A 12,664-nucleotide genomic window follows, 5' to 3' on the forward strand; every position below is an offset into this window, starting at 1 on the left:
GAATATTTATATTGTTAAATACAGAAGTATCCAGTGTAAAAGTCCGATTTTATTTGAACTGATCCAAGTAAGATTTAATGAACAAAATATATTAACGTGTACTATAGAGATGTTTAAGAAATTTTTGTTTGTTTCATACTATTTGACTGAAATAATTGGTTCAGTTGATGTTTGCAATTCTTTTGATTTGGACTAATTGATGTTAATCAGGGTCCAGAAGCAACAATATTTAAGCCACAGTACCAACGAGAAAAGAGGTAAATGCTTGTTTGAAGCACTAAATTACTGAAACGTAGTAACTAAGCACACACTTCACAACAAGCTTTGCTTTTGAAAGAGTTAAAAAAACAAGTTTCACATTGCTAATAAAGAATACGAGACAGTCATTGCAATGTCCTTTCTTCATCCCTAAAGCACAAGAAAGAGTGTGTACTCTCTCACTCTTTTCCAAAATCAGCGTTATAGTGCGAACTGGACTCCAGTTTCTTGGCCTCACTCAGCTTTCTCACCGCCTGCAAAAAGTTGGTTCATTTCCATATCACAACCAAGATTACAACATGATTTAACCTATTCTCATGCATAATATATATGCATACCTTCATGAAATCTTCATGGATCACATAATCCCGCTCTGCTCGGATTGCAAACATTCCAGCTTCCGTGCATATGTTACGCAGATCAGCACCATTGAATCCCTTTTTTTGGACCAAGGAAACATTTGGTGAGAAACTTACATATGAAAAGCAACATTCACTATCTCAGCAATGTAAGGAAAAACTAACCTCTGCAAGTTTGACAATAGCCTCGTAATCGATTTCACCATGTTTGGCGATACCAGCTGCATGGATCTTAAGAATATCCATTCTTGACTGCTCGTTTGGCAAAGGGATCTCAATCTTTCTATCTAACCTTCCCGGACGGAGAAGCGCAGGATCAAGCACATCAGGCCTGTTTGTGGCCATTATCATTTTCACCTATACATTTTCCCAAACTAGTATCAAACACATTTATTCACGCTCATTTACAATTAATAGCATCAAAAATTTAGTGTATAACCAATTTTAGGAAGAGATACAATTCGATCAAGATATCCAACAGATTTCAAGACAACGATTTACAACATCACACCAAAATCTCACGCATATGTACACCAGGTTTGATATAGATTATAAGTTCAGAATTCAGATTTAGAGAGCAGTACCTTTCCGAGGTTGTCAAACCCATCAAGCTGGTTGAGTAACTCCATAAGCGTTCTTTGAATTTCACGATCAGCACTAGTTCCCTCACTAAAACGACGCCCACCAATAGCATCGATTTCATCCATGAATATGATACAAGGCTAATCGGAGGGAAAAGATTTATAATAAGTCAAGAATGTGATACAAGCCTTACAGAAAATAAAATAGGAAAGCATATATGACCTATAGAGAGTAAGACTTACCTGATGTTCACGGGCATAGTTAAACATCTCCCGAATCAGCCTAGCACTTTCTCCAATGTACTTGTCTATGATTGCACTGGATACAACCTAGCAAGAGGAAATATATTTGATTAAAACCTCAGGATATGTCATAACGTAAAGTTCCAAAACAGCGTAGTACAAAACTAAACCTTCAAGAAGTTAGCATCGATGTTGCTGGCAATAGCCCTGGCTAGTAGAGTTTTTCCAGTACCTGGAGGTCCATACAGAAGGACACCCTGCATTGACATGTAGAAAAATTCAAATCCGAGAAATTAATATGCTAAAATCATACTGACAATCACCAACATGATGGAAACTACATAAGCACAGCCTGAAATCTCTTGAGGTAAATAAAGATATGTTCAAGGGAGAATAAACACAATAATTACCTTTGGAGGTTTGATCCCTACTCTGAGGAAAAGCTCAGGATTCATGAGAGGGAGCTCAATAGATTCCCTGAGTTCTCTGATCTGATCACCTAACCCTCCGACAGCGGAGTAGCTAATGTTGCCAGGGTCTTCATGAAGCATGTTATAAACAACAGGATCAACCTACCATCAACATAAAAAACCACATTATTATCAAGAGAAATACACTACAAGAGTATAACTATAACAGAACCGAACACATGTCCAAATCGAACTTACTTCTCGGGGAAGGGCTCGCATAATTGTTAGTGTTGTCATATCGAGAACAACTCGAGTTCCGGAGGTTAGCTTTTCCTTATCCACTTTGCTTCGGCAACCCACCACATAACGTGGACCACTGCTCGCTTTCACAATCACTAAAACACAAAACATTTAAAATTTAACCAAGGGTCCAATGAGCAAAAATCTCAAAAGATAAAAAAGAAGGGTATTAGGTCGAGGAAAAATGATTACATCTTTCATTATCCAGGGGTCGAAGCACTTCTCCAATAATCTGCCCAACACTTTGAAGAGACTTGAGATCATCCTCGGTTTTGTTGAATTCCTTTTTAGCTCCTCTTAAGTTCTCCCTAGCTACAGTAACACAACAAAACTCAGTGTTCTAATCACAAGTCGAGTCATATGCTCATATGAAACTCCATCACAGTGAAAAATCAAAACTTCACCAATCGATTTCACTAATTCGAGAGACCACTCTTCTTCTCTAAGAAAAAGCGAACACTTTAAGCAATTGAGAGAAAACCCTAGAATCGATTCACACAAAAACAGCTAAATTTACGAAATCCACATAGAAAAAAAGGAGCCCTAGATTCAAGTCATTCAAAGCCATTCGAACTAAGTAAAGATGAGGCACTGGCAACATTGATGCAATTGAATCTTTGAAAGAGGAATCGAACCTGTTCGAACACGGGATTCGAGTTCCTTATGTTGGAGGAGCTTTTTCCGGTACTCGGAAACGGCGGCTGTACGGCGTCTAACGGATTCATCGACGTCGGTCATCGTTTCTGAATTCTGTATCTGCTTCTTCTACAGATAGATCTCAGATTATCCTGAAAAGCCAAGCAAGCGATCTTTTCTCGAAACAAATCTGTCTGAAAAGTTTTCTTGAGCAATGGGTTTAGTCTTTCTCTCCAGAAATTGGACTAAAATACAGATTGCTTTCCGAGAGGACACAGTGAACTGAAACGCCGTCGTTTTTAACTACTGTTTTTTTACTTTTCACTTTTTATATATATATTTTTTTAGGGTTTTTAGTAATAAAACCCCCCAACTAAATATGGATTGTGAAAAAACCCCTCAATGATATATTTAATGAAAAAACACATGAACTCTAAAATTGTTAGTGAAAACCTCATTCCGTCTACTGTACTGTTAAATATCCAGTTAAATTAAACGCTGCATTTTACATTGAAGAAAAACGACATGTATTTTTTTTGCTGCAATAAAACATTTTATTAAAATTCCTTTGCTTTATTAAATTAAACGCTGCCACTTCTGATCAACGATCTATCATTGAGGAGACTCTGGTACAGCCATTGCATTGGATATTGTTGATGTATGATATTGATTGCTTTATTTTTGCTGTTAAAAAAAAATTAAATTTTCAACCGATCCAAAAATTCTTTTAGAGATCCATGTGTATTAAATCTAATAGAACAAAAAAAAATTCTAAAGCCAACATTACTAGCTCAAACATGTTTCAACATCGAAATCTAAAAAAAGCAAGACTTCATACTTCAAGCTTGTTCATTGGGTGGTCTTTTGTTTCTTTGAAGGTCTTCCAGGAGGCAGATTGGGTGGCTTAGGCACTGGATCGAGCTTACATTTTCGTTTATTGTGTCCAGTTTGTTGACAATTACTACATGTCTGCAAAAACAAATGCATAAATAACAAGATTATTTCCAAACAATATTTGGCATACACTACTATAGAAAATTAGAATTTTACCACAATAACTTTCGCATGATAAGAAGGAAATTCTAGAGATGGATTAGGTGGCTTAGGCACTAGCTCTATTTGGCATGTGCGTTTATTATGTCCTATTTGTCCGCAGTTGCTACATGTCTACAAAAGTAAATAAAATATTAACCCAAGATTACAAATATATAAGAAAGAGAGACGTATTACCACGACTAGCTTACCACTAAAGCTTTTTGAGAATTCTCCGAAGAAGCTTCTTCACTTGGATCTTTGATTCGGTCATTTTTTTTTGGTCTTCCTGGCATTATCCTGTCTGGAGGAGGCATAACAACAACATCACTATGTGTTTCCCATAGTTCCATGCCATTCACAGGAAACAAAAGAGAGTTGTAACATAGCTTCCATTTCTCCACTGAATACCAATCTAAAATTGCAGTCTCCGGCAGCTTTGTCTCTTTATATTCAGCCCACATCGCAGACATAATATGACAACAAGGAATCCCACTCACATCATACTCTCTACAAGTGCAAGAAGTCTTATCACGAACATGAACCACATACTTATTTTTTCCATGATCCACTTCATAAATGCCTCTTCCATTTGAAAATGGATAACACCACTTCAAACTCTTTTTTCGTTTCTCCATAATAGCAATCGCCTTGGGTGTGATCAGGCCTGTAACATTCTGCATCTCTTTGATCTTAACTAGGTTACTAGCCATAATATGTCGTCTTATATCCTCTAGCAATGCAACCACTGGTTTTTCTCGAGCATCTTTCAAAACAGCATTGTATGATTCACTGATATTATTTTCTACCGCAGCCGACTTTGTGATATCACTAAAAAATGCTCTGCAAAAGGAGAAAATAATAAATCCATTAGATCAACCAAAACCAGAGTGACAATTGCAGAGAACAAAACAAGAGTCAAACCAACCAAAACCATAGACAAATAAGAGACGGAATTTTTTCACACCTAGACCAGTTAGAACCGACACTTCGCTTCACTTCATCATAAGCTTCAAATTTTATGGTCTTCATCTTCTCAAGCTGTTTCCAAAAGACTGTTTCATTATATGCGCGTGCACACTTCCAAAAAACCTTATGCAAAGGTCCCATCTGCTTGTATCTTTTCTGCAAGTTCGCAAAAATGTGTCTAGCACACATTCTATGCTCTGCGTAAGGTAGGACGTTTTTTATTGCATATATCAGTCCCTTTTGCTGATCCGAAGATAATGCAAGACCATTACCAAGCTCCAAACGTAAGTCTTCTCCTAATAACTCCATAAACCACTGCCAATAGACCTTGTTCTCCACTGGTACAATAGCCCATGCGATGATATACATTGCATCATTAGGATCCCTTCCCACAGCTGTCAACAATTGTCCTTTCATGCGTCCCTTTAGAAATGTTCCATCCAAATGAATTACACGTCGACATGCTGTCTTCCAACCCGTTTTTTGAGCTTCGAAGCAAGTATAGAATTTCTCAAAAATTCTATCTTTTGTACCTAAAATAACTGTTGAACCTGGATTAGTCTTTCTCAGCTCTTCAACATAATCATACATTCTCGTAAACTGCTCAGCATACTCATCACTAATGATGTGTTTCATAATCTGCCTTGCACTCTGACATTTAGTTTTTGTGACTCGAAGACCATTTAGATACAACCTCTGCATTATTTGGCCAGCTGACAAGTTCGAATTAGTCCTAAACTCATTTATAAAATCAGCAGCTATCTTTGGTGCACTATAGAGATCCACAACACCTATAGGATAACAACTGTGAATTCCTTTGTAAGATTGAACAACCATTTTGTCTGAACGACTGGTTATTGATGCATATATTCTCCACTTGCAATAATCCTGAACACACACTCCTTCTATTTTATTCCTTTCGGATCTCTTAAAATGTATATTCACCTTCTCTCTAATAGCATACTTCTCAATTGTATCCTTACACTTCTCTTTAGAAACAAACTCTTGCCCTACATAAAAATCTATTATAGCACCATCATCATCTGAGTCATCACTCTCGACATAATCATCACGGTAAAAATCAAGTTGTTCACTCTCAGGCTCCTCTTCTTCCTCCCTTTCTCCAATAAGAACATCATCTAGATAAGGATCATCTGCCCTAACAACATATAAATTCTTGCTTTCCAACTCATGTGTACACGTAATCATTTCGGCAACATCACTATCACCACACAAATCCTTACGATTCTGACCTACTTCTCCAGATGGGAAGTAAGAAAACTTACTCATATTTTCTGTATAACCAGCACTCAAAACCATATTTGTCAACATTGCTAAACTAGGGTCTTCAAAATCAAGCTGTAAACATCTTGTCTCACCGCCATGGTATGAACCATCTGCTGCCCAATATCCTCCGACATGCAATCGAAAGAAAAACGTCCTGACAAATACAATTATCAAAAACTCTCTAAAAATCTGATCAATCTCCTAAGTTTTTAATATTGTATCATGTAATGCAAGGAATAAGATATACGTCTCAAAACCAATTTAAAAAATTGAAAGAACAAGAATATTTTCCAACAAAATTCAAAAGATATAAGAAGTGGGCACGAGTATACATGTAGCATCTCTAAGCATGAACGCCATCACATAAACTCAAAGACGTGGCTCTATAGTGCACCAAAGAAATTAACTCTCCAAGGTGAGTTTAAAAGTCAGAGTATGGATCGAAGCAAAAAAAAAGTTTTTAGAGTACGTGAAAAGGAAAACTAAAACCAATAAGAATGTCTTGTAACAGTTACCTTAACATCTTGCAAGCTCCAGCCGCATTCAGTCTACAAAATTTCGCGATTCAATGTCGTCGATTTAAGAGCTAAAGTGGATTTAGGGGTTTATAATAAGGTATAAGAACTTCGTGTTGTTTTTTGTTTATTTCGTGTTGTTTTAAGCAAAAAAACATGTCATTTTTTTATATTTAAAACACATCGTTTTATTTTGACGGTACTGTAGACGGCGGGTGGTTTTCACAAATAATTTTAAACTTCAGGTGTTTTTTCATTAAATAAATAATTGAAGGGTTTTTTCATAATATATCTTTAGTTGGGGGGTTTAATTACTAAAAATCCATTTTTTTAATACTGTTTTTACTTTTTAGTTCTTTTATTCAGAACCTGAAAAATGGAATCTAACAGATGAACTTAACCGAATTCAGAATCGATAAAACACTCTCTGTTTATACAATGCTAGCTCACAATTATGAGCAAAATCTCATATGGAAACTTGTACCAGACTCTCTAGCCATATTGTAAAAGGTCTGAGTTTGATTAATTTTTTAGTTTACGAGTTTTTATGATTTGAAGAAGATATGAATACCTAGTAGTAAAACGGGGTAAGGATTAAGGAACCGTGGCACTAATCTAAAACTGCCACTGTTACATAAAAGTTTTAAGATTAGTGAGAGACATGAAGAGAGATTTAGTTAAGAAAAAATAAAATGACTGTCCTTAATTAATTAAGAGCTTTCAGAATTAGCAGAATCCATAACAAGTTCACACTCTTCCATCACAGCCGCTTCTTTAATCTCTTGCAACATTTTCAACACTTGCCACATCGTCGGTCTCTGTTCCGGCGATGCTAAGCTACAAGCTACCGCAACTTCAGTCAACATTCCGAATTTATCCCTATCTTCTCTCCAATTCCCATTCTTCTTCTCACCTTCCTCTCTCACTTTCCTCACCCATTCGATCATCTCATCCAAAGGCAAAACCGGAATCTTCGAAGGTTGCTTCCCTGTCAAAAGCTCCAAGAGAAGAATCCCAAAGGAGTATACATCAGCCTTAACCGATTGATAATTTAGACTCTTGTGTCGAGCTTCAGGGGGTTTATAGGCTGCTGCATCCGCGTCTTCTTGACCGTCATTGGATGTTAGAGGAGGGTTTGTTGCAAGAGCAACGAGACAGTAATCAGCAATACAAGCTTCAAAGTCTTGTCCAAGAAGGACATTAGAGGATTTGAGATTGCCGTGAACTAGCTGCCATGCTTGGTGGATGTAAGAGAGACCCTGAGCGACGTCTTCTGCTATCTTCAAACAAGATGTCCAATGCAATGGCGTTGCCCTCGACGATTTTGTACCTAAACAAATACCATACCAACTTGTAACATAAGCTTTTGAGACCTCAAAAAAAAAAAACCATATAGTAAAGTTAACTGTATAGAAATTCCATCTGACCACTAGAGCTAACTGTACAGTAAAGTTTTAAAAAATTGAGTAAAAACCCTCGTAAGTCGTAACTAGTAAATTTATTACAAGCATTAATCACGCAAACCAAACAAATGCTTGATGTCTTCAATGATAAATCTACGAATCATGTAATAAAATTCAATGCTCAAAAAGAATAAAAATTATATAATCGCATGAGATATGGTTTACGAAGCTTACCGTGGACAAGAGACGAGAGACTGCCATTTGGCAAATAATCATAAATCAATAACCTCTCTTCCTTGGCCTGAAAATAAGCTCTGAGTGGAACCAAATTCGGATGCCCTAAAGCACCAACTGATTCCATGTGATGCTCAAATTTGTCTCTCCCTACACCCGCTAATCTAATGGCATCTAATCTCTTCACCGTGACGATCAAACGGCTATCAAGCAACGCTTTATAAGTGGTCCCCACTGTTCCTCGACCTAATAACTCAGCTGATGCTGTCATTAGTTGGTCCATCGTATAAACGTGTGCCTCACCCGCACAGAATACTAAACTCCCACTTTTTGTCGCTTGTAGCTTCTTCACTTTCTCTTCTATCTCACTCTCTTGTTCTATCGCCGCCGCTACTTCCGCCGTCTCCGCCGCGTCAAATGTCACAACCGCCGTTGATTCTTTCCCCTTTTGTTTCTCGGTTTTGCTTCTTCGTCTCTTCACTGCGCCGATAAGGCACGCGACGGAGATGAAGAGGATAAAAGCGCCGGAGATAAAACCGAGAATCACAAAAAATCGTGAATGTTTGTTTTGACTTGGCCGGGATAATCTTGCGCCGCCTATTTGCGCTATTTGACCGAGAACCATCTTCGGTGACGGCGCCGCCGTTACCGGAGTGAAGAATTTGGCTCTCGGATTGCATTCTTTGTGAACAATCTCACCGCAGAGATTAGGGTTTTTGAGAAATGAAGAAATACCGAATCGTAACAGAACGGTTGTCACCGGTACAGCACCGGTTAAGTTGTTAACCGAAACATTGAATGTATGAAGCGTGGATTGGTTTAAAGGCGGGACGGGACCGTTGAACCGATTCGAATCAAGTCGGAGATAAATCAACCGGTCGGAGAGAACTAAACCGGATGGGATTGGACCGGTGAGGTTATTGAAGGAGAAATCGAGAGTTCTTAACCGGTGAAAAGCGAGAACCGAGAGAGGAAACGAACCGGAAAAAGAGTTGTGATCGAGGAATAATGATTTGAGATTAACCAAACCGGAGAAATCTGGTAACGGTCCGGTTAAGGAAGTGTTCTTGAGACTCAGAACTCGAAGCTGGTCGAGTTTATTAACTGAGTCAGGAATGAGTCGCCCTCCAAGATAAAGATCTTCAATAACCAAACGAACAACTCTGTTTCCATAACACGTAACACCCCACCATTGACAAAAATGAGAGCTCGTGTTTATCTTGTTCCATAAATCAGCTTTGGATTTAAAACGTAACAAAGCAGAAACGTCACGGTGAGAATGAAACACGCGCTTTGTGTGGTTGGAGGAAGAAGAAGAAGAAGCAACAATGGTAAAGAGGAAACAGAAGAGAAGAAACCCAGAAATGGGTAAGTTACATCGAAGAAGCATAGCTTGTAAGACGAATGTGTTAAAGAAGCATGTAAATGTCTGTCTGATTATTATTACATATCAAGAGAGAGGTGAAGAGAGCAGGAGGTACGTGACAAAAGGATGTAAGAAACAATAGAGAAGTAGCTGTCGGGGACTGGAAAGTTTTCAGAGTCACGTGAAGACTGATAAAGTAAAGAAGTTGTGTAATTATTTTAGTGTATTTATGATACTTGTTGAACTGTTGAACGAAGTAAAAGGATAGTATGGATCAGATTCAAATATATTAACGCCGATTTTGTAGGAAGAGATCTAACTCTTGTTTTCTTTCTATCAGAAACGGATCTAACTACTGTAATGAAGAAAAAATATTATTATGATTTAGGTTAGATATAAGATCTAATTAAGGACCATATGGTGGTTGACACTTAAAAGCTAGTTAGTTAACAATGTGACAAAGATTATTTTTCAACTAATAGCATTTTGTTTCTTAATTGTTTTGGAAAGTTTGTTTTTTTTTGCTTCCAGTTGAAGTTTCAACTATGAACTTTACTATTGAGAATTAAACATGATTTGGATGTCGGCGAAAATAAAAGACATGGTTTGAATTTGGATAGTGACGTATACATGTGTTTTAATTCTTTTTGTTGTAGCGGGAAGATATCATCAACAAGAAATTTTTGGAACAATTACATACCTGTTGGTTAAGGTGAATTTAGATAATAAACCGTAAAGTAAAGATAGCCCAAAGCTGGTTATAGTTTTTGGCTTGAAGTTGGCTAACAATTCTGTTTTAAAGTGTATGGAGGGTGTGACTGGAGGGGAGTTGGAATAAAACATAAAAAAAAGAATAAGGAAAAAAATAGGAAAAAGAAAAAGGAATAATGATGCAGCATTTCAAGTTTGGCTCGCAGGCCGTGCTTGATTCACTTGGATCATTATTTTCAACTAAGAAATCTATGTAAAATATAAATTTCTTTTTAAAAAATCGTTTATACCAATTGTAAAAAGCTATTTTTTTTTTTACTATAATTTAATATTATATTTAAAAAAGAAAAAAAAAAAGAAATTCAGAAGAAAATTAATTACATATTAATATGTTTACCTTAATATGTGTGTTTTTCCTAAACAATCAAATAAAAAAGAAAATAGGGAGTACTATTTATATAAATGTAATTAAAGCCCTAATTTAAAGTTTATTTGATAAAATTCTCTAATGGTAGTACAAATTTTTAGAAAACACAAAAAAAAACTCAATAAAATTAAATTTCAAGAATCATCATGAAAAAAGTTAGACAAATGCAAATCAGGCTCAGTGAAGTCATACATATTAGACCAATACAAGCCAGAATCGAGTTTTGGACTCTTTTTAATACACATTAAAGAACAAAAGTAAACATCCTTGCTCTTGTAGACGATAAGATCATTGATACGAGACGAACAAGTGTAACAATGTGGCCGAGAAGCACTATAGTTGGAAAGAACTTCCAATACAAATCGTTTCAAATGGAAGGTGGATCCAACCCTCATATATGGCTCCATTCCAAGTACGCAATCAATATGAAGAGTGGTACAACACAAGTCACACGTATAGAACCACTTTTGTGGATCTAGAATCTTCTCGCATATGTCACACCAATAATCACCCTTGGCCATCTCACCGAATTGTAAGGACAAAGGATGAACATCGTATTTGTGCATTGCCAGTTCAGGGATAGTAGCACACTTGTAGCACATAAATAAATCATCCTGCCCAGTCAAACTCCACATATGCTCACCACCTTTTCCGCAAATCGAGCATGTGCTCCAATTATCGGGAACTACAAGCATTGAATGTGGTTGACTTTTATGGACATACCCATCGTAAATTGAAACACATCGTACATCAATCTTCAAGCCGTCACGACGCTCACTGTCTTCCACGTATGCGAAGCCGCTGCAGCGTTGATTACATACGAAACATATGAAAGGACCCTTCCTCATAAGTGAATTTACGTAATACTCATCATACAGAGTCAATCTCCGACTCTCAGACGGATGCCTTTTCTTCTTGGAGAGGTTAGCACATGTTTCATGTAGTACGAAATCACAAAGCGTGCATATGTAGCATGAATTAAAAAAGATTGGAAGGACGCACCCATAGCATTGCTTGCTTATATCATGAAGGATATCATCCTCATTGACGAGTCTTAGATTGTGTTCGTGAGTAAAATGTTTGATCAGCCCCTCTTCTACCACATAGAATGGCAAAAGATTTGCCGGGTCTTCTTCAGGCACCCCTTCCAATTCTATCCCATCCCAAACATTACTCCTTATTGCACATCTTGAATGAACAACGAAAGTGCAGGTCAAGCATGAATAAGCCCCATACATGCCGTTGACCTCCTTACGACACACCCCGCAACTCCAATTTCCTGAGCCTAGACGAGGAACATGCGAGATGCGGTGATCATGACGGTTAACACATATGACTCGCGGTAAGTAGACACAGTCCATGTGGATGGTGAAACGACATGGGATACATAGACAAAGACATGAATTAGCATCGTTCACTCCACACGCATCACAAGGAAAAGAGAAAGACCCTTTAAGAAAGATGAGGAGTGGATGCTCGTGTGCCTTTTCCGGGTCAAGAATAAAGGGCTTCCTCACACATTGTTTACAAACAGGGAGACCAGAAAAGGAACAATAATACATATATCTGTGAAATACCCAGTGACATATGGTACATTTGATATAATCGTCAAATCTGTCGGTTAAGGATAGAGGATGTGCGGGACTGGAAGGGTTGATGATTTCAAGGCAACCCTTATGGACGTTGATCTCATGGCAAATATGGCAAGCGTGTTTTCCAGCTGTCTCTTCACCACACCCAACGCACGGAGTCGACGAATCGTCTGTTGGGTATAAAGGATGGTTGTGAAACGGAGATAGAATTCCACCATCAGCAATCTCTTCCTCCATTAATTGTAGATCTGAAAAACTTTGGGGGTGAGGATGAGGATATGTATTGATTTGCCACAACCATTATAAAGAATAAAGGCCAGTCATGTGGTGATTCAGTCACG

General features: G+C 37.6%; 3 protein-coding genes and 1 pseudogene across 4 annotated transcripts; all 4 read right to left on the reverse strand.

The window, feature by feature from the left end:
- Positions 1 to 164: 164 nt before the first annotated feature.
- On the reverse strand, positions 165 to 3,075 carry RPT4A (regulatory particle triple-A ATPase 4A). The gene is made up of 10 exons (NM_123667.4): positions 2,787 to 3,075; positions 2,344 to 2,463; positions 2,110 to 2,246; positions 1,852 to 2,013; positions 1,612 to 1,698; positions 1,442 to 1,528; positions 1,202 to 1,339; positions 783 to 974; positions 597 to 695; positions 165 to 512 (listed from the first exon to the last, which is right to left on the reverse strand). Exons 1-10 carry the CDS (start codon positions 2,887 to 2,889, stop codon positions 438 to 440), a joined length of 1,200 nt encoding a protein of 399 aa, NP_199115.1. The 5' UTR covers positions 2,890 to 3,075; the 3' UTR covers positions 165 to 437.
- Positions 3,076 to 3,636: 561 nt separating this feature from the next.
- Positions 3,637 to 6,120, reverse strand: AT5G43015 (annotated as a pseudogene; the record flags this gene model as incomplete). Its single annotated transcript has 1 exon — positions 3,637 to 6,120.
- Positions 6,121 to 7,079: 959 nt separating this feature from the next.
- Positions 7,080 to 9,952, reverse strand: AT5G43020 (Leucine-rich repeat protein kinase family protein). Its single transcript, NM_123668.4, has 2 exons — positions 8,228 to 9,952; positions 7,080 to 7,920 (listed from the first exon to the last, which is right to left on the reverse strand). Exons 1-2 carry the CDS (start codon positions 9,615 to 9,617, stop codon positions 7,301 to 7,303), a joined length of 2,010 nt encoding a protein of 669 aa, NP_199116.1. The 5' UTR covers positions 9,618 to 9,952; the 3' UTR covers positions 7,080 to 7,300.
- Positions 9,953 to 10,801: 849 nt separating this feature from the next.
- On the reverse strand, positions 10,802 to 12,659 carry AT5G43030 (Cysteine/Histidine-rich C1 domain family protein). Its single transcript, NM_123669.2, has one exon. The coding sequence runs from the start codon at positions 12,558 to 12,560 to the stop codon at positions 10,866 to 10,868; it is 1,695 nt and encodes a 564-aa protein (NP_199117.1). The 5' UTR covers positions 12,561 to 12,659; the 3' UTR covers positions 10,802 to 10,865.
- Positions 12,660 to 12,664: the final 5 nt, after the last annotated feature.

The sequence above is a fragment of the Arabidopsis thaliana genome, chromosome 5, assembly GCF_000001735.4.
Source record: "Arabidopsis thaliana chromosome 5, partial sequence".
In the NCBI taxonomy this organism is placed as follows: domain Eukaryota; kingdom Viridiplantae; phylum Streptophyta; class Magnoliopsida; order Brassicales; family Brassicaceae; genus Arabidopsis; species Arabidopsis thaliana.